We start from the raw sequence: 26,180 nt of genomic DNA, 5'->3' as shown, positions 1-26,180 counted from the left end.
TAATTTTATTCCAATCATACTACAAACCACATATTGCTGTTAAACATAGAACTTTTATTTGATATCTAAACAACAAGATGCTCTCCAGTCCTCATATTCTCTCCAATCCTTCAGTTAAAGAAAGATTGTCCATCATGGGATGAATGGATAAAGTGGCAGGAAATATCTTTAAATATTATAAAAGAACACAGGATTAAAAACAATGATATGAATTTTCATCTAAAGCAGATAGAAGAACAAAATTAAGCAGAGAGAAGGAAATCAAAAAAGAAATTAATAAAGTAGAAGAGACAATAAAGAAAAAAATCAACAGAGCCAAAAATTAGCTCTTTGAAACATTGAGGATTTCTGGTTTCCAGTCCAGCATGTAAGAAACCTGGAAGTTGCCACTCCACCCTAACAACAAGTAAAAAGCCAAGCAAACTGAAAAATCAACTCTTCCCACGTCCATAAGGGAGATGAGGTCACAGGGCAAACCACTGCTTCCAAAACTGAAGAGACGCACAGGCAAATAAAAGCAAATCACAATTTACTACAACAGCAACCTCAAAGGGTGCCAGTCTGGAGTAGGGAAATCTCAACTAAAATTGTGAACAACTCTGAGAGTTAAAAACTCCAGGGAACTCACTGATCAGGATGTCCCCACCTATCTGTGAGTTTTATCTCCTGGATCTCTACCAGGTTCTCACAGTAAGTATCGGAGAAAAATCCCCTCAAGCTTCCAGCAAGAGGAGAAGAAAAGGAACCATTCTGAAATATGCCAGAGCATTCTGTTCTTCACAAGATTTGCCCTCAGAGAAAACTACTTAAATAGAGCCTAACCTGCTGGGGTTTTATCAGAGCCTAACCAACCCAGGGGAGGGGAAATACCCAACTCCAGCCCACTCTAGCCATCCTGTCCTACCTACAGGAGTTCAGGGGGAATGAGAAGCATGTGTGAAGTTCACAGTCCAGAGACACAGGGTATAAACATTTCTCCTCCCCTCATACCTTACCATCACGCTACTGAAAGCCTAATTATTACAGCAGTTCTTTTTACTCAGTACACTGTGCCCAGCTATCAAGAAAAAATTACAAGACATATTAAAGACAAAAAACACAGCTGAAAGACAATGCAAGCATCAGAATCAGACTCAGATATGGCAGGGATCTTGGAATTATCAGATCAGGAATTTAAAACATGATATGATTACTATGCTAAGGGCTCTAATGAATAAAGTATACAGCCTGCAAGAACATATGTAATGTAAGCAAAGAGATGGACATTCTCAGATAGAAACAAAAAGAAATCCTAGAGATTGAAAACACTATAGCAGAAATGAACAATATTTTTGATGCACTTATCAACAGACTGAACATGGCTGAGGAAGGAATCTCTATAATGCAGGATACATGAATCATTTGTCCACTAAAAGACATGTACAAGAATAGCCACAGTGGCTTTATTCATAATGGCCAAAAACAACCTAAATGTCCATCAACAGGAGAAGGGGTATACTGCAGTCTACTGACACAATAGAATATTACTGGGCAACAAAATGAACAAACATAGATAAATCTTAGAGACATTATGCTAAGTGAGTGAAGCCAGACACAATAGAATATGTATCAAGGGACTCCATTTATATAAAGTATAAGGCCAGGAAAACTAAACTATAATGACATAAATCAGAACAGTGGTTGCCTTGGGTGGGAGGAAAAGAGGAAAGGCTGGAAAGAGGCACCAAGGACCTTTGTGGGGTTGAAGGAAACATTCTGTATCTTCAGTCAATAAAGCAGATGACCTGTAATCCATTTATTCTTTTCAAGGAAGGGGACATGGGAACACCCCCAGAGAAAAGAACAGAGGCAGGCGACAAGTTTAATCTCTTTGCCAATTATACCTCAAGAGAAAATAGACTATTTTCTAAGAGGCTATATCTTTGAAATACCTTTAGTATGATGTCCGTGGCTAAAGAATTGGTCATAGTGGATAGGACACGAGATTTATTGATTTATGAGGCAGACCTCCCTGGAGAATGTCACATATGAATTTAAGGGCTAGAGACTGAGTTCAATTACCACTGGTCAATGATTTAATCAATCAGGGCTATGTAATGAAACCTTGATTTAAAAAAAAAAAAAAAAAACTCAGAAAGATGAGGTTTGGAGGAACTTCCAGACTGGTGAACAAATCCATGTGCTAGGAGAATGGCAAGAAAGAGACCACCTCCACCTCCACCATAACTTCCCTTGTGCATCTCTTCCTTTTATTTGGCTGTTGAGTTATATCTCTAATAATAAAACTGTACTTATAAGTATACCACTTTCCTAAGTTCTGTGAGTTGTTTCAGCTAATTACTGAACTAGGGAAATGGGGTGTTGGTGAGGGGGTGTCTTAGGAACAGTCAAATTTATAGTCCGCCAGGCAGAAGTGTGGGAAGCCTGGGGACGGATTTGTGGCTGGTGTCTGAAGTGGGGCAAGTCTTGTGGGACTGAGTCCTTAACCTGTGGCATCTGAGTTAACTCCTGGTATTTAGTGTCAAAAACGAATTGTACGACATCTAGTTGGTATCGGAGAATTAGTGTAGGAATAATGCATTTGGTGTCAGGAAAAAACTACACATTTGAAAACCAAATGGTATTCTTGGGGTGAGGGGTGAAGAAAACTGCCCTGAATCTAAGCAAACCTTGAAACTTACCCACCATAAAAGGAAATGCACACATGAAGATAAAGGAGCATGTTAAGCAACACAAGGATGCAAATTAAACAACTTTTATCAACCATTAAGCAATGTTTGGGCTTAAATAAAATCCTGATTGGAAGAAACCAACAATGAAAGGACATTCATGGAACAATTTGAGAAATGTGAACACTGACTAGATATTAAATGATATTAAGGAATTATTATTAATTTTTAAGTATATTAGTTATATCTTTTTTGAAGTCCTTTTCTATGAGATACATTCTAAAACATATGCAGTAAAATAGTTTTTAAGCCTTTTATTTTATTTCATTATTAGTTTCGAGTATACAGTACAGTGGTTAGATATTTATGTAGTTTATGAAAGGATCCCCAGTAAAATATTATCCCAGTAAAATATTATGAATGAGATTTTTTTTTAAATAACTTAGGAGATTTAGATTTAAAAAAAAAAAGATCGCTCATGTGTTTAATACTTGTGAAAACTGGGTGATGGGTATATAAGGATTAATTACTCAATTTTCTCTCCCTCTGGAATGTTTGAAATTTTCCATAGGTAAAAATTTTGAAAACAAAAGAGGTAATGTAAATGATAAATTATTAATCTTTTAAACATCCAATGAAATCCAAAGATGATTTGTTTGGAGTATAAGAAAAAATTTTATCTATAAACAAAGTAAGAAGGAGAGAATGACAGTTGGGAGTGGAAGGGAAGAAAAGGAAAAGTGACAGAAAATTAAGTAAGAGTAGATGAATATACAATTTCTCAGTTGGTCATTCTTTACCTTAAGCCATTGAACATATTATACCTGCAGTTCCTGGGCTGTCTGTTCTACTTTGGATTCCAATGCCTTACATCTTTCAAGAAGAATCTCCTTCTCTGTTTTAAGTTTTTCATTTTCTTCAATCAGTTTCTGGTCCTGCTTAATTTTTGCCAGGCTGACATTAGACGGTAAATTAAAGTCACCAACAGACAAACTTTCCCTATTAAAAACAAATTCATTCATTTTAAAAACCAAACTGTGCAAGGCTGACAGAGATCAAATATCTAAACTAAATTATCTGAGGCTTTTTATACCGCAATGTATCTTAAAGTTAATTCTGGAAACTAATCTAAAACCTTTACCTAGTTGAACATTAAAAAACATTTTAATGCAGACTAGATTTTATAACTGAAGTCATCCTTCAGAAAACAATGTCTCCACCTCTCAAAGAAAACATATTTCAACTTCCTCACAGCAATATCAACTTCAGCAAATACAGTAAAAGCATTCTATCTCGGTATCTTCCAATCCCTCCTCTCCATCATCCCCCATTCCATTTGACAGTTTAGTTCCTAGAGCACTGATAAGATGCCAATAAACAGCTACATCACCTAACACATGGCATCATGGCTTGGATCATGATATGGAAGTATATGAATGGAAGTATATCAAATCTGGCCTTCTGCTTCAAGTTTGTAATTCAAAATTATCTAAAAAGTGAACTTCTGTTGTAATAATCAAATTCCAATACAAGTTTTCACGGGAAGAACAAAGAGCCTCCCTTTTATTAAAAGGAGAATAGCCCTTCCTTTTAAAAATCTACCCCTAAATCTGAATTATTCAGACAGTGCTAGAATTTCAAATAAGCTTTGAAGTGTTTCCTTTGGCTTAACTTTTTACAAGTATTAAACACGTGAGCGATCTTTTTTTTAAAAAAAAGAGAACAGCCTTTCCTTTTAATAAAAGGGACACTCATCAAAATATTCTTAAGCCAAAGGAAAAATTTCAAAGCTTATTTGAAATTCTAGCACTGTCTGAATAATTCAGATTTAGGAGTAGATTTTTATTGTTGATAAATGTATTCAAGAGTTGTCATGAAGAGTTGGTATACAAACTTTAAACAATTCAGGAATGATTTTTCTTTCAAAATAGCTTTTAATGAAAACATGCTAAAGAAGAGAATAATATATGTGTGAGAAAAATAGAAAAAAAATCAGTATTATTCCTCAAAGTCACTGACATAGCTAAGGACTCTCAAAACATAAGCCTTGACTTCTACTATAACAAGGGCTTCCACCATGAATTTAAAATTAGGCAAGACTAAAAATCCCACTACATTCTTACTTTGGAAATGTCACATGATTTCCAGCATCATTTTCATTCTTCAAGTCCAGAGTCAGCCTCCCACTTAAGCGCCCCTTTGGCCTGCTGAAGGCTGACTGGTTTGATCTATGCCCCCACAAGGGAATGGGGCCTTTGAGATTCCTGAGGACAAGCGGACCAGGATCTGATTTTTTTTCCTCACAGATGTTAGTGCTGGAAGTGAGCTTGCATTTTTCTGCAAAGCCTTTCTTAGCCACCTCTTCCCCTATATCCACAGTGCCATACTCAGCCTGAGCAATAACTGTTCCATCTTGATAAGTTGCTTTAATTCTCATTTTTATTTCCTTTTCAAAAATCAAGCTCCCCAAAAAGGTTCTACCCTAAGAGAAAAAAAAAAAGAACATAAACCAGCTATACCAACATATTTTCTTCATTTATTTTATTTCTACCCAGTTTTTCCAAGAATCATATATCTTTGTTCTCAAATCTCTACGGAAATGGTATTATCTAGTTTTTGGCTGTATGCAAATACACTTCTGCATGTGTATGACTATATTTCAATCACACACTTCCTGAAATCTTCCTTTCCAGAAGTAGAGCTAACACCTGTATTGGCACCCATAATAATCTTTAAAATCCGTACCAATTAAATGCCCTATTTTTTTTAACCTAGCAGACTGTGTTGACCATTTTGGCCCCAAATAAATATAATGGTATCTTGAGAAGCTAAAACACATAAAAATGAATTCCAGTATCTAGAAAAGATGCTAAAATTGAAAAAAAAAATTTGTTAAACAGAATCAGATACTCTGGTTTTACATACAGAGTGGGAGCAAAAAACAGAAACTCAAAGCACAAAATATCAATAATTTTTTAAAAATCAACAAATTGAAATTATAGATTATGAGACATTAGAAATTCCTAAATTCAAAACCCTCTTGAATAGAATTTTGTATAAGGCAGTAAGTAACGCTTGTACTATGAGAAGCTATAAGAGTAATTAGGTAGTAGATAACTTATTTGTTGATTATCCATCCTGTACACTAAGCACAGATATACCCAAAACATATTTGAGATTGGAAGATATTTTAAGATTTAATTTTAACAAGGACTTGCTTACAGCTCCAGAATATTGAAATTCCTAAAATCACTTTGATACACTCTAACCATAAAGACAGAACCAAGAACTTGGAATACAATCTGAGTTTTCCTAAGTTCTAACTAACAAAAAGAATGACAGCATGTGATACATGGGTATTTTAATATTATACTTTATCATAAATATATATCATTTTTAAAATATCAAATATTTAATTTTTATAGTGAGAAATGTATTATATTCCCCATTAAATCTTGTGTGCTTAAGACATATATGTGTATTTTTTAAACATATTTAGGTATTTAAAAGGTATAAAATTTACCTTTCAAATAAATCTGGCCATTGGTTTAAAACATAGTTTTCAATCATTAAAAAAAGATGTCACTTTTGTAAGATGTTTTCCAAATTAGTAAGCTTTATTCAGAAACAAGAAAGCATTACTTGCTTTCTACTTTAGTCTATCTAATCTTGTCTAAATGTATTTAAAAAACAGGCAAAAGGCATTTGAACTTAAACCCAAATTCCAATATCTAGCTCTCATTCCCTGATTCTATGTAAAATTTTCAAACTAAGAAAAGAACTTAAGATATAATTTAACCTTCATTTTATCTTCAGCAATTTGTAACCATGATTCTGAGTATCCATTTCAACTGTGCTATAGCATGGGTGTGAAAGGATTGGTTTAAAAATGTGCTGAAGGTAGTTCAATACCCAGGATATCCTTTAAAATCTCTCTTTTTTTTTTTTTTCACCTGAATCCCTACTATTCATTCGTTCATTCATTCAAATGCCAGATAAATTGGATGCACATCTAACACCTAACAGGCATGAGCAGGAAGATTAGGCACAGAAAAATAAATAAAATACTTGTCTCTACCAAGACGGTCTTGCCTCTACCAAGCTTACTATCTGTGGGGAGGAAAAAATTTCAACTCTATATGACTTACACACTGAGTGACTAAAACAGCTGAAGGGGAATGGATGGTGAGTATTAGCAAATACTTTATATAGGAAATTACATTTGAGCCTTGAGCTAAGAATTAATGACTAACCATGAGCTTTCTAAGAGACATTGGAGAATAATTTTTTTTCCAGAAAACATTCATTTTGCTGCTTATAATTAGTTCAACTTCAATCAATAGTCTTTTTATTGAATGAAAGCATGCAAATACAAATAGTACCACCTATTAATAATTTATAAAGCACTCAGAATATACTCAGTAATCGAAGTTTACTCCGTCAGTTCCAAAACTAACTTTTAAAAATGACTTTTTTGGCTTGATTCAAGTGTTTCAATCAACAAAAATTTCATATAATCTTACGATGAGAATAGCAACAAACTTGAGTTCTAACCCTAGCTCAGCCCTAATTACCTTTATGACTTTAAATATGTCATTTACTTGTTCTAGACCCCCCTTTCTTTATTTGTAAAACAAGTAGGTAAGAGCAGATGAATTCTCAAGTCTGTAAATTTAAGATTCTAGGGTTCTAAGCATACAAGAAATTCAAAACAAGCCTCTACCTGGGTCAAAACATTTATATTAAAGAAAAAAGTTAAAAATCTTTAAATTTTAAACTAAAAATTTAGAGCGTAATTTTAACAATATATAGGCTTTCCTCTACAATTACAAAAGTCTGAGTTCTAATTACAAAAATGTTTCTTATAAATAACTATAGTGCAGACAAAATTAGATGGAACAACGTACAAGATTCTAAAAAAAGGGGAGGGAATAGAAGATTTCCAAAATTTACTGTTCCTTGTAGTACTGATTAAATCATTTTTCACATAAGTCACTTGAGTTGCTAAATAAAACAATACAAATCTCATTACTTTGCAACGCGATATCCCCTCAAAAGTAGTAACACCCATCAAAAGAACGTCATTATTGCACAGTAGATATAAAGGTAGAATTCCTGTAAGACTACCTCTGATATTATTAGATATCTTCCAGAATTAGGTTACTAAACCAAAACTTAATGGAAATGAATACCAACTAGAAACAAGATTAGCAGAATACCACTGCCAATTACATCAAACAGTATGAGCCTCTACCAAAATGATAAAACCTGATTAATCTACAACTCCACTAATTTCAAATTTGTGATATTTATGGCCAGGGCTAGGTTAAAGATCACTTTTACTTAATACTTTCTCAAAAGAAAATAGGATAATTATATTCATCATTCTCTCCATTATATAAGACTCTCCTTCTACTCTTTCACATCAAAAGAAACCATTTATTCCAGTCAAGATGTTTTCCTCACAAAAGATAAGCACAAATATAATATTATCACTGTTTTTGAATTATTCTATAATTCATATTTTCGCTAATTTATACAGGCATTTATACTAAAGAAAATTAGTGGAATTTAACTATACATATTTTGTTTGAAGTGCATAGTTTTACTCCCATTAACAAAAAATATTTAAAATGTGTGACTTGCCTGATCAAACTGTGTAACTTCTTGGCCAGAAGGAATCTGTAGTCCCCAAAGTCTATACTTTTTGGCAACACTAGAAAATTGAAGATCTGAAGGAATCTCAACTATATCGGATCGACTTAGGATTTCGGTATTTCCATAGTCAATGTATCTTACCAGACACTGGGGGGAAAAAATGAAACAAATACTAACATGGAACTTAGATTAAATATCTCCAAAGAAACCACCAACTTGATGCTTTCTATTAATTATCTATAAATCAAGATGGCATTTTACCTCAAATTTACAAGAGCTCCAGCAAAAGCCTCAAAATAAGGATAGTTTAACTAATACCAAACAGTATTACTTCCAAAAGTGCCATTCCTCATTTCAGCTTTTTTTGTAACAATTGATATTTAAGTAAACATAAATCTAGGACGCTTACAGCCCTCTCCTATCACAAATGTTAAAATCAATCAACATTCTTAAATACAAGTTGGAAACAACAAAGTCTGCAAAGGAAGGCAAAGTTATCAAACTTCCTTTGATGATATTAAACATATTTCAGCTATTAGACCTTGGAAATGAATCAAGTTCATCCTTACCTCCAGCTCGACTTAAAAAGTGAAAAATAGTTTATCATAAAGTCAAAGACACTTTGCCCCTTAAGTTAAAAAGATAAAGCCAAATCAAAAGCAAATGCAAAATATCATCTCCAGCTGTCAAACTGTGAATTGTGGGGAAAATGTTCATTAGAAAGTTGTATTTCAAAGATAAACTGTTACCTATGACAGTAATAAATCATGAGATTTTTTTAAGTTATTGGCGCATTATTCAAATTGTTTCATCTTATCCTCTAATTACACCAAGAAAAATATCTATAAAATATCTATAAAATATTTTAAATCCAGGAAAGTCACCGTAGAAAAAGACAGTAAAGGAAAGCCTACAGAGATGCTTTTACAGTCTGTAATGTGCAATTGCCACCAAACTATTCAAAATCTCATCTCCACGAATCCCATTAAAAATCTCTCACAAATCCAAAAATAAAATAGCTAAACACAAAGAATTCATCACATTTAACCAAGGCATGAGAAAGCTGCAAGCCAATCTTTATTAACAATATGCACACAAATTAAAAGATAAACACAACTTTGGAATAAATAAAATGTTCTTTTCCTATTCAAACTTAACAAACCTTTAAAATTACTCAGTAAGAATCCAACATAATTATTAATAACTAAGGTACAAAGAACCAACTGGTCACCAATAATAACCCACAAATTATGTAATCTGGTCTTGAAAATCTGGGGTGATTATATGAAAACTTAATTTCAGAAGAATATTCCTGAATCTGACTTGAATTTTTTTAAGCAATTCATTTCTTTTGCATTCACTAGGAGAAAAAAATGTATGTTTTAATCAATTTACAAGTTCATTGAACTAGGTCCTATTATAACTGTGAATAAGCAATGAAGGGTAAGCAGCAAGTATTAGAAGCAGAATAAATATTTCTCAATGCAAAAAAAACTGAGCACTGTTCCTGCCTTTTCATCACTGATGATTTTCAGTACTCTGCATCTGTACCAACATTTATCTTCAGAAAATAATCCACCATAAATCTAGAAAGAGAAAAAGAAAGTAAAATTATTTGACATTTTAATGATTCAAAGCATACTAAGTAGCTCAGAGTAATGGTTTGCATTTATTAAGCACTTACTATATGTTGACAAGCACTTTACATATTACTTATTTTATTCTCACAACACCACCACTTTGTTTTCACCATTATATTCCCAAAGTAATAAGCTACTAAGCAGCAGAACTAGGATTCCAACTAAGGCAATCTCACTTTAGAGTCCATTATGCTACTCTGCCTCTCCAAAAAAAGGGGAGTAGGGGGAAGAAAGAAATAAAAAAACAGAAAACACAAAAAGAAGGCATAAATTAGTGTTTTAATAGTCTTTGAAGATATATGCACCCATGTTCACTGCAGTATTTACAATACCCAAGACATGGAAACAAACTAGATGTCCAACGATACATGAATGGATAAAGAAGATCTTGCCATTTGCAACAACACAGATGAACCTAAAGTATATTATGGTAAGTGAAGTAAGTCAGATAAAGACAAATACCATATTATTTCACTTATGTGTGAAATCTTAAAAAATAAAACAAAATAGAAACAGACTCATAAATATAGAGAACAAACTGATGGTTGTAGGGAGTGGGGAATAGGTAAAAAGGATAAAGGGGATTAAGTACAAACTTCCAGGCATAAAATTAATAAATCATGGGGATGTAATGTACAGCGTAGGGAATACAGTCAATAATATCGTAAGCACTTTGTACAGTGTCAGATGGTTACTATACTTGTCGTGGTGATCACTTTGTAAGTTATATAAATGTTGCATCGCTATGTTGTACACCTGAAACTAATACTGCATGTCAACTATACTTTAGTAAAAAAAGGCACAAGCATCAAAGACTTGAAATCATGTCATTTTAATGAATGAAGACATAAGTGGTATGATTAATTGTTCTTAAAACATAAACATGCCAAGTACATGCCACTTAAGTCTAATTCACAACCATGGTGGAATTCACATGTCCTACTAGCCAAAAAAGTTTTATACTTTTTAGTTTATATATAAGGACTTCTGGGCTAGTAAGTGGATAAAATTAAATTAGATAATATCCTTAATACTGAACTTTATTTTAAAATTATAATTTAATTTAATTATGTTTAATAAGAAAACAAAGAGAAAAATTTACATGCTTTAAGTCAATTCCTCAATTTCAGCACTAATGACATTTGAGACAGGATAATTCTTTGCAGGGGTGGGGATTGGTTGCCCTGTCCACTGCAGGCTGTTTAATGGCATCCCCCTGGCCTCTACCTACAAGATACCAGTAGTGCCCCCTCCAGTTGCGACAACCAAAAAAGGTCTCCGGACATTGCTAAATGTCTCTTGGGAGTAGAGAGGGCGGGATACAAAATCACCCCAGATTGATAACCACATTAAATCATTCGTTTTCGATGAGGGAAATAGTATTCCCAAGGGAGTGAAAACTGGTTCCTGGGGGGTGGAGGGGCATCTTAGATATAATAGTTTGTAGCCCTCCAAAGTTCAACCCTACCTGACAACATCCACAGACATATAGTATATTTGTACTGTTAAAATATCTTAGTGGGAAAGACATTAGGGAAAAAATGCCTTAGAAGTACATAATGAAAAAATTTGAAGAACACTGCTTTAAGTGACAGTGTAAAATTAATTTTAAGTTTATCACTCTGAACTAGGAAAAATTCACAGATTTTAAAGCATAAAGGAATACATACTGTGAAACGTAAAAATCTTCAACTCCCCAAAGCAACAAAGTAAAAATCAATTTAGACACACAAATGAGTATCTAACAAAGCAAATGCTATAAAGGATAGGTGTGTTCCATTAGCACTTGACTCTGGTTGCTCCGGCTAACATTCAACAACTGTAGGCAAGAGAGGACACAAATGGCATGGTACCCTCTTACTTCATTTTTCCACAAGCAAACAGATTTAATAGTAAAAACAGGACTGCTAATCTACAATTCCACTGAATTTTAAACTCTGCAAAAGGTCACCTTACCTTCAGTTAAGACTTTATACTAACATACCAGTAAAATGAACAACCGAACATTAGGCAAGTGACAGAAATGGGGTATCACTGCAACCCAGTCTCAGTAGGAACAGGGCTAGAATTCTGTTATGTGAATAATCACGACCATCATGAATACAAGTCTATCCCAAATATAGATTTGTCTCTAGGACACAGTGCCATTGCGCCTTGTCTCAATTTTCTCCTTTCATGACTCCACTATTCATAGTCCATGACCTGCCTACATGGTGAGAGGGAGAAAACCACTCAATCACAAAAGAAAATTTACAAAGAATAATCTATTCATGGTTAATCAGAGGTGACTGAGTAATCATTTATAATGAAAAGTCTATTACTGAAACTACTTTGAATTTTTTGCAAAGCAAGTAATTTATTGCATTCAATAAAGGAAAAGTGGGTATGTCTTAATTTTTAACATGATTAAAGAAATAGACTACAAGGATGTTAAAAAAAAACCTAAAAACTTTAAGAATTGCATTACCTTATCCATCCTGATGCTCAACTCCAAGCTACATTGCTCCCTTCCTTCTAAATTTCTTTTTATATTTCATATATGCCACTGGAGTTTTAATTATTTTAAAATAAAACTAAAAGAGGCACATTATTAAAACAAAGTCAAAGTATATCAAAAAAGGTAGAGAATAGGACTTCCTTCTCAACATTCTTCAACATGTGCCTCCTAAAACTAATTTTACATTTACACTAATTTTAGGTATACACTAGGATATATGTTTATGCCTTTTTATTTAAACAAATGGACTCATTTCACATATGCTATTTTGCACCGAATTCCATATCAAAACACAAAGATCTACCTCCTCCATTTAAATAACCAGGACTTGGAGCTGGGTACAGCAAGCAAGGCACCCAGTGCACAAAATTTAAAGAGCCATTCACTCTGAGGTACCAACACTGCACTTGCAGAAGTGCCTTCTTAAATTTCATGTTTACTTTACCCTGGTATCAGCACCCAAAATGATTACTTAGTATTCTAAAATAAGGATCTACCACAATTCATTAATTATTCCAATATAGGGTAACAGTGAAGAAAGTGGGCTCTGTGAGCCTGAATACTTGATCCACCACTAACTAGCTGGTGACTTTAATAAAGATATCTTAGCTATGCCTCAATTTCCAAAAAGAGTATAAAATATCTGCCTCATAAAGTTGCTGTAAAAATTAAATGAGTTAGTATATTATGAGTTACCCTCACATAGAGTAAGACTCAATAAATACTAGCTATCATTATTACCACTACTGTAACATATTAACATATTGCCTATTACAAATAATGATGCAATGAATATCTTTGTGTACTTATAAAAATGTCCAAACAGTAAATTCTTGGCAGAAAAATTAATACAACTAAGATTATAGGCATGTATTATTTTGAAAGAGATGGTTAACACTCATATATAGTCACCTGATTTAAAACAAAGATTCCAACACAATTCAATAAAGAAAGGATAACAGTTTCAATAAATGGTATGCGCATAATTAGATATCCGTATAGAAAAAATTAAATTTGACCTCTACTTAACACCATAACCAAAAATTTACTAGAGGTAAACCACAGCCCTAAATGCAAAAAAGTAAAAGTTTCTAGTTGGGAAAAAAACTCAGGAGAATATATCATGACCTTGGGGTAAGTAATGACGTCTTAAATAAAAAACAAAAAACACATGCAAAAAAAATTAACTTCAAATAATATCAAGAAAATGAGCAGAGAAGCCAAAGACTAGAAGACATTAACAATACACATAAGAAAAAGGACTCATATCCAGAATATATAAAGAATACACACAGTACTTCCTAAAAATCAATCAAGAAAAACCACCTTAAAAATGAGAGAAAGATTCAAAGAGGCACTTCACGAAAGAAGATTTCCTAAAGGCTAATAAAACTATGAAGACATGCTTATGTTTAGTATTCATCGGGAAACTAAAATTAAATTTAGCCACCAGAACGGCTAAAATTAAAAAGACTGAAAATGAAAAGGATTGGTGAGGACATGGGGGAACTGGAACTCTCATATGTTGCTGGTAAAAATGCAAACTGGTCTGACACTTTTTGCCAAACTGTTTGGCCATTACCTACTAAAGAAAAACATGCCTACTCTATGACTTAGCAATTTTATTCCTAGGTACATACTCAGATGAAAGCTTTTATAAAATCCAGCAGAAAGCTTTTATAAAAATTTCATAGCGGGATTTCCGGTCAAGACGACAGAGTAGGTAAATGCTGTGCTTTTCTCCTCTCACAACCACATCAAAATTACAACTAAACTACAGAACAACCATCATTGAAAATCGCCTGAAATCTAGCTGAACAGAAGCTCTACAACCAAGGACAAGCAAAAGAAGCCACTTGGAGACTGGTAGGAGGAGCAGAGTCGCATAACAGGCTGGTCGCACATACCTTTGTGTAGCGGTTAAAAATCAGAAGGGATAAATAAAAAAAAGTAAAAGTAAAATTGGGAAGGATATCTCAGCTGCAGAGGTCCCCCTCCCCATGAAAAGCAAGAGATCTCAGCCCCACACCAGGCTACCCAGCCCAGGGTTCCAGTGCTGAGAAGTCCCTAGAAAATCTGCGGAGATGGTGGATGAGTGAGAGAGGGGGCTTGCAATAGTCCCAGGTGTTCCTCTTAAAGGGACAGTGCACAAACTTACTTGCTGACCGACTCACTCCCTGCACTCCAGTGCTGGGGCAGCAGCTTGAAAGGCACCAGGGAAGTACAGGGAGTAAGTGAATTGTTTGGTTTCAGGGCAATGGCTGGATCCAGGAGCAGCTTTTTCCCAGACAGAAGTGCTGGTAGAGGCCACTGTTCCTTTGTTGGGCCCCAGCCACCACCCCCACCCAGCGTGCAGATGCAGGTGGCTACCATCAAACTGAGTCCCATTACACTGGCTAACATTGGTTGCCCTGCCCTAGTGATTCCCTGAGATCCTGCCCCACACAACTTTCCCCAGCCACTTCCAGTGGCTTTTCCAACAAACGGCCTGTCTTGGCTCATGCTGCGAACTTTCCTAAAGTCTCTCAAAGGTTCACAAAATCCAAAACAAGCAATGTCTGGCCTCGGCATGCCCTGTTCCTCTTGCTGAGCATCGCAAGCCCAGCACTAGCAGTGGCCACCTTGTTTGCAGCCTGGACTCTCAAGTCACCTCTAAGCCTAACAAGGGTGGCAGCCATCTACAGATTCCTTGGTGGCTCATGCCAGGTGGCCCCATGCTCATGCCAGGCAGGGTAAAGGCTGCAGCTGAACTTGGCCTTCTTAACTGGCCTGTGGCAGGGGCCCTCCAAGGATGCCCCAGGCCCGGCATACAGGCTGGCCAGCTTGAGACTGGGCAAGAGCACCACCAGAGACTTCATCCGAGAACGACACACCCAAAAGGCAGACTAGGCAGGCACCAGAGCCCTGCTAAAGCAAATCTCACTCCATAGAGTCAAATCCTATACAACAGCTCCTCCACTGTAGTCACAGCCAGTCATCACAGTCAATCAACCCAAGAGTCAATCCCTCCCACTGACATGCAAACAGCAACCGAAGCTAAACTACAACAGGAGGATACACAGAACCCATACAAGGGACATACCTGGAGCACCAGGCTCAGATGACCAGAGAAGACTGTGCCACTGGGATCCACAGCACACCTACTACATAAGGCCACTCTACTAAGACTAGGAGATACAGCAGCTCTATCAAACACATAGAAACACAAGTAGGCAGCCAAAATGGGAAAACGAAGAAACCTGTCTCAAATGAAAGAACAAAACAAAGCTCCAAAAAAGGGACTAAACAAAATCAAGACAAGTAATCTATCAGATGCAGAGTTGAAAACACTGATTATAAGGATGCTCAGTGATTTCAGTGAGAACTTTAACAAAGAGAAAACATAAAAGTGGAGCTAGTAAGCATAAAAAAGAACCAGTCAAAAATGAAGAGTACAACTGAAATGAAGAATACCTTAGGAAAAATTAAAGAGTAGATTAGATGAAGCGGAGGATCAAATCAGTGATTTAGAAAGTAGCAGAAAACACCCAATCAGAACAGCAAAAAGAAAAAAAGAATCCAAAAAAATGAAGAGAGTTTAAGAGGCCTCTGGGACAACATCAAGCGTACCAACATTCACATCATAGGGGTACCAGGAGAGGAGAGAGAGTAAAGAACTGAAAATCTATTTCAAGAAATAATGACTGAAAACTTCCCTAACCTAGCAAAAAAAAATAGACATACAGAAGCATAGAGCTCCAAACGAGATGAACCAAAGAGGCCCACACCAAGACATATCATAATTACAAATGCCAAAGGTAAAAGACAAAGAGAGAATCTTAAAAGCAGCCAGAGAAAAGCAATTAGTCACGTACAAGGGAGCTCCCATAACATTATCAGTTGATTTCTCAACAGAAACTTTGCAGGGATTGGCATGAAATATTCAAAATGATGTAACGCAAGGACCTACAACCAAGATTATTTACCCAGCAAAGCATCATTTAGAATCAAAGGACAAATAGCTTCCCAGACAAGAAAACTCTAAAAGAGATCATCAACACCAAACCAGTATTACAAGAAATGTTAGAGAGACTTCTTTAAGAAAAAAAAGATCAAAAATATAAATAATAAAATGTCAGTAACTACATATCTAACAGTAATTAAATGTAAATGGATGAAATGTTCTGATCAAAACACAGGGTAGCTGAATGGATAAGAAAACAAGACTCTTGCATATGCTGCCTACAAAAGACTCATTTTAGATCAAAAGACACACACAGACAAAATAAAGGGATGAAAATAATATCTCATGAAAATGGAAACAAAAAAATTAGAATAGAAATACTTACCCAACAAAATAAACTTTAAAACAAAGGCTATGACAAGACAAAGAAAGACCTAGTAATCCCACTTCTGGGTTTTTATCTGAAGAAATCCAAAATACTACTTAGAAGGGACATGTGAATCCATATGTTCATTCAGGATTATTTACAGTAGTTAAGATATGGAGGCAACCTGGGTGTACATCAATGGATGAATGGATAAAGAAGAGATGGTACATATACACAATGGAATATTACTAAGCCATAAAAAAGAATGAAATTTTGCCATCTGCAACAACATGGATGCACCTAGAGGGTATTGTGCTGAGTGGAGTAAGTCAGACAGAATGACAAATGCCATATGATTTTAACATCTAACATGTAACATCTAAGAAACAATATAAACAAAACAGAAAGAAACTCGTAGATAGAGAGAATATACTGGTGGCTGCTAGATGGGGGAGGGGGTTGGAAGGATGGGTTAAAAAGGGGAAGCGATTAAGAACAACAAATTGGTAATTACAAAATAGTTGTGGGGATGTAAAGTGTAGCATAAGGAATATAATCAATAGTATTGTACTATGTATGGTGTCAGATGGTTTATCACGGTGACCACTTAATAAGTGATATAAATGTCTAATCACTATGTTGTACACCTGAAAATAATACTGCATACCAACTGTAACTGAAAAAAATTTTAATTTTTAAAAAATTTCATAGCAGTTTCATTCATAGTAGCCAAAAACTACAAACAATCCAAATCCCCACCAAAGGAAACAAATTGTGGTGTTATTTATATATAATGAAAAACTGCATAGCTTGTAAAAGAACTACCAATATGTCCAATAATTTGGACGAATCTCAGAAATTATGCTGAACAAAAGAAGCCAGATATATATATAATGGTACAGATTATAGGATTTAAGGACAGGCAAATGAATCTATAGTGACATAAGGCAGAATGGTGATTAACTTTAGGGAGACTACTGACCAAGAACTGACTAAGAAGAGGCCTGAGGGAATTTTCTGGGGTGATGGAACTACACTCCAGATGTATAATCCGGGTGATTATACAGATGCATACATATGTAAAAACTCATCAAACTGTATACTCAAGACATATACACTTAACTGTATGTAAGTTAACACCTTAGCTAAAATCATCAAATTTTTCTCCATAAAAATCTCTCTTACAGATTTTTTTGTGAATCAGTGTCAGAGGCAAGGATTGTTTTGTTCACTCAATGCTTAACAGTGCCTGGTACATAGCAGACAGGCCACTAATTATTTTTGAAATAATAAATTTATGATGACCATAGTTTATAAATTCTAAAATTTTGTCTCTTCCTTTCAAATATATCAAAAATTTCAAAAACTGTAAAATTTAAAATACAGGAAAGGTAACAGTAGAGATGCAATCATTTTATCCAAGAACACAGCTCACCTTCTTTGGATCAAGATTCCCAAAAACAGAATTGGCATGTGGACAAACTTCAGACAGTGAGCAACCAATCTTCATAATATCCTTATTTCTACTGATACTCTAGAAGGAGAAACAGATATAAGATTCGGTAAAATATTATTTAATAGTGTTACACAATTAAAGGTTCTACTAAGCATAATACTTAAAAGACTTGGAAACACAGAAATTAAATTCTTACGTATTTTTTCATAATTCGAATGAGTTAATTTAGAAAAGGTTATAGAAAATTTTTTCTTCTCAATAAGTTCAAATTACTTGGAAGTTTAATCAAGATGCCAAACATTAAGTCATATGAAGAGGTATTTTTAAACAACTGTCTCTGGATTTTGCTTTAGACCAAATTCTAACCGCTCAACATGGAAAGCATATCTTGGTCAAATGACATCAGTCTTCTCACCTATTAGTTGTTGTGTAAAGGAAACACGTAAAAACAATTTCAAAATGTATATATTTCTCTGTACACAAATAATCTAGTTAGTAAATTCACTTTTCACAGGGGCATGGGTTAATAATTTGAAACTACTTTATGTGTACACTAGGATAAAAAAATATATTGTAGATAATGAGAGCAGGTAGAAATATACTACAAATAGGGAAGACTCATGAACTTGCATTAGATTAGAATTAGAAGGTATCAGTATGAACTCATATTTATATATGTGTTCATGTGGGTGTGCATACATATATGTTTGTGTGTACACATGCATATGTGAAAGAGACACAGAGATAGAAATATAGATGCATATATGAGTGGGTTTTTATACATATATCTTTTCTAGCTGCGTGCTGACAGGGCTCAGAAGCAATGACACCACAGTAGCAATAAGCACACCTAGAGCCCAGATCTTGATTTCTAAACACCATTATCTAATTAAAGGAACCAGGGTTTATTGGAGAGTGGTTAATTCCAGGGCTAAGAAAGGGAAACAAAAGATGATCCTGGGGAGGGGAGGAAAAAAATGGCATAGATGAAAGAGGCTCTGTTCATCCGTCTGGCGACCAAATCAAAGTTGTAACGTAAACAAGGAGCAGCAGCAAGGAAAAATCGCCTGGGTTCTAGATGAACAAGCCATACAACTAGGGAGAAATCCAAGAAATCACCCTGCAAGGCAGAAGGTAGGATGGGGCGAGGATGTGGGGCTGCCTGGCCCCGAGCGGCTGAGATGGAGGCTGCGGCAGCGGCAGACGCCTCTTAAAGGGGCCGCATCCGTAAGCGGATTTTCATGGTGAGAGACCTCTGAACACCAGAGCTGATGTGGCTGCGCGCAGGAGGCACCAGGGACTCACAGGGAGACATTGTCTGAGTGAGGGCCAAGGCAAGACTCACTCTGTACAGAAGTGCCGGCCGTATCCATTGCTCCCTATTGTTGTGTTCTTGGGAATCAGGTGTGCCTTGGTGAGCAGAGCCAAGACTCTCACTGGTGAAAGCTGGCCTTGGTTTCTGGTGTGGCCTCTTGAGGCAACTATAAGCACAGCATCTGTGGATTGCTTGCTGAATCTTAACAGGTGGCCCTGGAGGGGTAGAGGCTTAGGCTAAATTTGGCCTGCAGCTGAGCCCTTCTCAGGACTGTGCCACTGGACACCTACTTCACAAATTCACACTAATAAGACCAGGAGACTTAGGAGCTTTGCTTATTACATAGAAACAGACACAGAAAGGCAGCCAAAATGGGAAGACAAAGAAGCAGAAACCATCTGAGAGAACAGAACAGAGATCCAGATATAATGGAGTCAAGTAATATAACAGATGCAGAGTTCAAAATACTGGTTATAAAGATGCTCAATAAAGTTTTGAGAAGTATCGATAAATTCAGTGAGAACTTCAACCGAGAGATAAAAAACATAAAAGTGGAAATGAAAATTATAAAAAGGAACCAGTCTGAAATGAAGAACACATTACCTGAGATGAGAAGTATATTAAATGGAATTAACAAAGGAATAAACAAAGTGAATAAAGAAGAGGATCAAATGCCCTATCTAGAGGACAGAGAAGCCAATCAGGACATTCAATCACAAAGGCAAGAAAAAAGATGCCAAGACTATAAAAATAATTTAAGGAGCATATCAGACACTATTAAGGCTCCATATATTTGTCTAATCAGCGTAACTGAAGAAAATCAAGATGTTGAACAACTGTTTGAAGAAATAATGGTGGAAAACTTTCCTAATCTGGTGAAGGAAATGGACATAAAACCCCAGGAAACTCAGAGAATTCCAAAAGTCACAGAACCAAAGAGGCCCACACCAAGAAACATCATAATTAAAATGCCAAAAGTTAAATACAAAGAAAGAATATGAAAAGCAGCAAGAGAAAAACAAGATAACTACATATAAGTAAAAACTCATAAGACTGGCAGCTGATTTCTCAAAAGAAACTATGCAGAAGGGCTTGGCAAAAAATATTGACAGGATGAAGACCCAGAATCTACAACTAAGAATAATTTATCCAGCAAAGCTATCATTTAGAGTTGAAGGACAGATATAAAGCTTCCTAGACAAAAATAAGCTAAAGGAATTTATCACCACCAAGCCAGTATTACAGGAAATGTTGGAGGAACTTCTTTAAGAAAAATCATGTACCAAAAACAGGAATAAAGAATGGTAACAACTACATTCCTATCAATAAATACTTTAAATGGAAAAAATTAAGTGCTCCAACCAAAAGACAGGGTGGCTGAAAGGAGAAGAAAACAAGACCCCTACATGTGAAAAGGAAGGGGATGGAAAAAGATATTGTTTTGATGGATCTAGAAGGTATTTAAGTCAGACAGAGAATAATAAACACTATATGATTTCACTTATATGCAGAATCTAAGGACTAAAAAGAACAAACAAATCAAAAACAGACTCACAAATATAGTGGACAATTTGGTGTTGGACAGGGGAGGGAGGTTTAGGGGACTGGGAGAATGGGGTGAAGGGTTAAAGAAGTACAAATTAGTAGCTCTGGATGGTCACAGGGATGGGGAGCACGGCATAGGGAATGCAGTTAGTATTAATACGTTGGCTAGGTGGAGGGTCGAGGTAGGGAGGGTGCAATTGGGGGGAATCGTTTTATCAATCGTTATATAGATGTCTAACCAATGTACTGTATACTTGAAACTAAATTTAAAAAATAATAATAAAAAAGATGATCCTGGAACATCTAGTGGTGCCAGAAAGAAATGCTCAAAAAAAATGGGGACATGTAGACAATCTCTTAATGGCCAAAGCTCCAACAATTTAAATTAAATAATGATAGTATTGAATTATATCACATAGACTGTATACCCATAAGTCCATATTAATATAATTGAAGAAACAAATAAATGGTGAAGAGACAACTCTTCCTTACAGAAGAATCCCAATTATAAATGTAGAAGGAATGAGAATAGAAAATAATCATTAAGCAAACACTGTTTTAATAATAAAATTTGTGAGTGAAAAGTTGAAAAGAAACAAGATTAGTCTCAATGTATCTCCCTCTAAAACATTTATTAAATACAAAAGGAAGAACAGTAAATTTACATTGAAGAAAGCCATCAGTTACCACTTTAACCAAGTGGATCAAGGTTAACTTCATCAATAATGAGATATAACATCATGATTCCCCAATATGATATGCTGAATAGAACATCTCTTCTCTATTACTGCTAATCGATTTATGAGAAACCACTGAACAAATCCAAACTGAAGGATGCTCTATAAAAGAACTGACCAGTACTCATCAAAAATGTCAAAGTCATGAAAGACAAAGATAAAAGAAAATAAAGGAACTACCAAAGGTTAGAGAGACTAAGGGTACATAACAACTAAATACAATGTGGGATCCTGCACTGGCTTTTGGAACGGAAAAAAAGACAATTAAAAAAAAAACAGGTTAAATGTGAAAAAGTGCTGTAGTTAATAGTTAATGGCACTGTACCAACATTAATTTCCTGGCTTTCATAATTATACTATGGTTACGTAAAATATTAGCATTGAGAAGCTGGATAACAGATATAAAGAAAGCTTTTATACTAATTTTACAACTTTCCTGGAAGTCTAAAGTTATTTCAAAATAAATGGTTAAATAAATGTTCTTTAAAAATATATCAACAAAATATTCAGTAAAGCTAGAAAGAACATGATTCTCTCTGATGACTGAAAAATTCTGAAAAAGCCGTTCCAAGTACACTGTGATATCAGTATCATGGTACAGTAAAAAAAGAACTGAATTTAAACTGACCCATAGACACATTAGAAACAGCCTTTGTGAAGAGATTCATGAAATTATCTCTGTAAGTAAAGTTCAGATACACCAAAAAATTCTACATCATTAGATTTTGTACCTATGGATTAAAAAGATAAAAGCTCTTTCTTTCAAATTAAGATGGAAGTCAAATACTTAAGATTCTTTCAGCTGCCACTCATCCAACTGGACCTACCAAAAATTCTGAAGTGTTTTTATATGAGTAGCTTATCTGGCAGAAATCCATAGTGACAGAAAAACGGTATATGAGCAGATCTCCATCTTGACCTGCCTCCAAAAACTTCTAAATCTCTAATCTTCATCTACATCCCATCCCTACCCCAAATTTTACAAATTGCTTCTTGAAATAAGCATGCAGTTAATACGGATGCCATTAGTATTTTTAACTCAATCTTTTCATCCACTTAAGACACATTTCCCAATTTTTTTAAATGTCTTTAAATTTCTACGGGGGCCTTAACTTCCTGGCTGAAATCAGAGGTTGGCAAATTACTGGCCTCTCACTCATACCTGTATTGGTAAATAAAGTTTTAATGGATCACAGCTACCCCTACCTGTTTACACATTGTCTATGGCTGCCTTTGGACTACAACGGCAGAGTTGATAGACTTGAACGGTTGTGACACACTCTATATGTTTTAAGGTTTATACAGCACTCAAATCTTAAAATATTTCCTATCTAATCTTTTACAGAAAACATTTGCTGACACCAGATTTCAAAAACTTAATATGAAAAAAGGAAAATAAAATTTCTTGTTACTACATTTGTGCTGGTTACATTTCGAAATGACATTTTGAGTATTCTGAGTTAAAATAAATATATTTATTAAAATTAATTTCATGTTTCTTTTTACTTATGTTTGCTAAATTTTAAATTACTTTGTGGTTCATATATTTCTACTAGACAATGCTAGTCTAGAAAATCTTATTTATGCTAATTAATGTTGTCCTATATAATGAGCTTAACATATAATTTATTATCCAACCTGGAACACTGTTCAGAGTAACACCAGTGTTATTAATAGAAACAAAGGGCATAGAACCAGAACACGTGGGCCACCTTCAGAAAATAAAGGCACGAGCAGAGACATAAATGTGCCACAAGCTTTCTATGACTATCACCCTTCTACAGTATATTTTCAATAGATTTAAGCACTCTGTGTTAATCATATTCTTCTACAACTTTTCTTCTCATAAATTCTATTTCCCACATCGCCAATTCACTCCGCTACCACAAATAGGAGTCCTCATACAACAGGAAATATAGAAAAATGTCATACCCTTCCGTCCCATATCATGTGTAGTTCATAAAATTAAAAATCAGTGAGTACCTGTGTTCATTAGAGGAACTTAATTTCTTAACTTTTGGAACATAAGCACTTTGGTGCCTTGCTTTGTATTTAAAACTGAATAACTTATCTGACTTGAAGCCAGCCAACAGAAACTTAGTAATATTTCATGACTGCTTCCAATTTTATATTGTATCTCAAATTCAAAATTAAATCATTAGAAAAAGAGATTTTAAAGCGTAATATCTTTCAAGAAACCTTATAAAAGACCCCTAGATGGAGCTGTAACTTCACAAATGCAAGTTTCTCAGCATCTTTAGTAATTTACTGCAGCCTAAATTGTTCGTGTTAAATTAAGAGCAATTCTGAAACCACAATTATATTCTTGCTTTTTTTTTAAGTCCAGTGTTATGTGCATATTACTCATAACTCAGTTATTGAGTTCCAGCTGTAGCCACTTGTCTTCTACAATGCCTTGTCTTAAATAACATTCAATAAAAATCAGTAATTAAGAATGACAGCGATATATATATCCTAGTGTTTTTAATTTTTGTTTTGTGTAGGAGGACCTGCGTTAGTGGACCAAGGGGTGGGAGACGAAATCAATGAGGCTACTATTTACCTGGGCCCAAAATGTTACTGCATCTTCCACATGACTTCCAACCACGTCTTCAACTAAAACCAAATCACAATGCAAAGAAAATTAGAAATTAATCAAGATCTAGCTCTTAAAACCAAAAATAATTTTTAGTGTCAATACCTTTATTGTAATGTATATCTTCATCCATCTGGACAATTCCTGAAAAACTAAATTCAATACCTTGAATTAGGGTCTTATAATGTCCATTAATAGTGAATAAAAACTAAAACATATAACGTTCAAATTCCTACAAGTATATTTTGTTCTAAATGTTATGAAAATTGAAATTCTTATTAAATATGACCTCAAAAATATTTTCAATAATCCTTTTGAGAATACTGTATTTTGCGATTTCATCACATAGATCTTTGAAATTTTTTCTTTAGCCAATTTTACAAACTTACACTAAAGTGGCTAATTCATGCACATCCTGATCAGCTACATAAATCGATACTTCAGAGTAATGTGCATATTCTTTTAAAATAAGTGATGTCCTCCCAAAACAACAGAACTTCCACAGTTTAAACAAAAAGAAACACTACAAATACATATAGAACAAATGCTTCAGACTGGTAATCAATTTTATTTAAAAGACACAGTGGTTCCTGCTTTTGAAGATACCCTGCAATCAAAGACTGCAAAATGAATCAAATCTTGCCCATTACTTCAAAAATAATTTTCATTACATATTATATTCCAAAATAAATATCTTCTAGTTTATAATTTTATCTTTAATACACAAGAATATTGCACTTAATATGCATAAATGTTACTTCTTTGAACTGAAAATATTTTTTTAAGAGCTTTAAAAGTTAACTAAAAACAGCACTATATCAAAGTTTAAAATGCTTTTTGAAATAGGAAAAAAGTTAACTCTGGGCAGGGAAAAAAACGGTTATAAAAATGTTTTAAACTTTATTCTTCTAATTCTTATTACGGCTTGAAAATTTTTTTTTCACATACACTAAGCAGCATCAAAACATCTTCAAAACAAGTAGTCTACCTCCAATATTAGACAAAAAGTAATTTTTAAATTAGGCAAAAAGTTGTAAAACCAAGTAGGAATCTGTTTAAGGAGACTCTTTCTCTGGAAGACATTCGATTAAATTTAGTGAAAATGAAAAGGTTTATTTTGGAAATCCCACCACACACTCTAAGAAGCTATTTCCAGAATAGTTTCTAAATCGTATTTTAAAGGGCTTCAAAAAGACTCGCCCGCAACGATTACGAAGAAACTAACGCTGCACCCCCTTTCTGCAAACCTGGATTACCAAATGGTACTTCCAAATCTCCAATGCACGGCGATTGAAATAAGTGAGTCCAGGTCGCTCCGTGACAACTATTTTGGGAGATTTTGAAGTTTAAATGGCAAAGAATTTGCGGGAAGAGAAAATTCCACCCCACAAAAGGCCTGCGTGTCCCCGTCTTCTTCGAGAACCCTCAGGCCCGAATTGTCCACACGTCGGTTTCACTTGCTGGCAAAGCCGGGGTGCCCCTAACCCTCAGAAGCAGGCGGGCGCGGGAAATGCGAAAGCAGGCCAGGAAATGGGCCTCGCCCCACCCTTAGAGACATAAATGCCAACCAGGGGTAAAACTACGATCCCGGGAGCGGCCACCATCGAACACACCAAAAGGACTACTACTGACCTCATGCTTTCCACCGCAGAAGCCCTAGAAAAGTGCCCCGGGCCCCACATGCTGGGCGCTCAGCCCGGCGCCCTCCCCCGCAGCTCACCGTCATCCAGCCGTCGCGCACGTGCGGACTTACCGCG

General features: G+C 35.1%; 1 protein-coding gene across 3 annotated transcripts in view; it reads right to left on the bottom strand.

The window, feature by feature from the left end:
* The window catches only part of STK31 (serine/threonine kinase 31), a 65,777-nt gene extending 39,656 nt beyond the window's left edge, over nt 1-26,121 (bottom strand). For 2 of the 3 annotated variants that reach the window (XM_006911996.2, XM_006911997.1), the window contains exons 1-8: nt 26,056-26,105; nt 24,529-24,575; nt 24,391-24,443; nt 18,210-18,308; nt 9,839-9,913; nt 8,316-8,474; nt 4,793-5,151; nt 3,494-3,668 (exon numbers count right to left, since the gene is read on the bottom strand). In XM_006911996.2, the coding sequence (XP_006912058.1) occupies nt 3,494-3,668; nt 4,793-5,151; nt 8,316-8,474; nt 9,839-9,913; nt 18,210-18,308; nt 24,391-24,443; nt 24,529-24,575; nt 26,056-26,105 (1,017 nt within the window). Of the gene's footprint in view, nt 1-3,493; nt 3,669-4,792; nt 5,152-8,315; nt 8,475-9,838; nt 9,914-18,209; nt 18,309-24,390; nt 24,444-24,528; nt 24,576-26,055 lie in introns of all 3 variants that reach the window. The other variant, XM_015589429.1, reaches the window with a different exon arrangement.
* Between the last annotated feature and the right edge of the window lie 59 nt (nt 26,122-26,180).

This window comes from Pteropus alecto, unplaced genomic scaffold, assembly GCF_000325575.1.
Source record: "Pteropus alecto unplaced genomic scaffold, ASM32557v1 scaffold21, whole genome shotgun sequence".
Lineage (NCBI taxonomy): Eukaryota > Metazoa > Chordata > Mammalia > Chiroptera > Pteropodidae > Pteropus > Pteropus alecto.
This window is presented reverse-complemented; position numbering and strand designations above follow the sequence as displayed.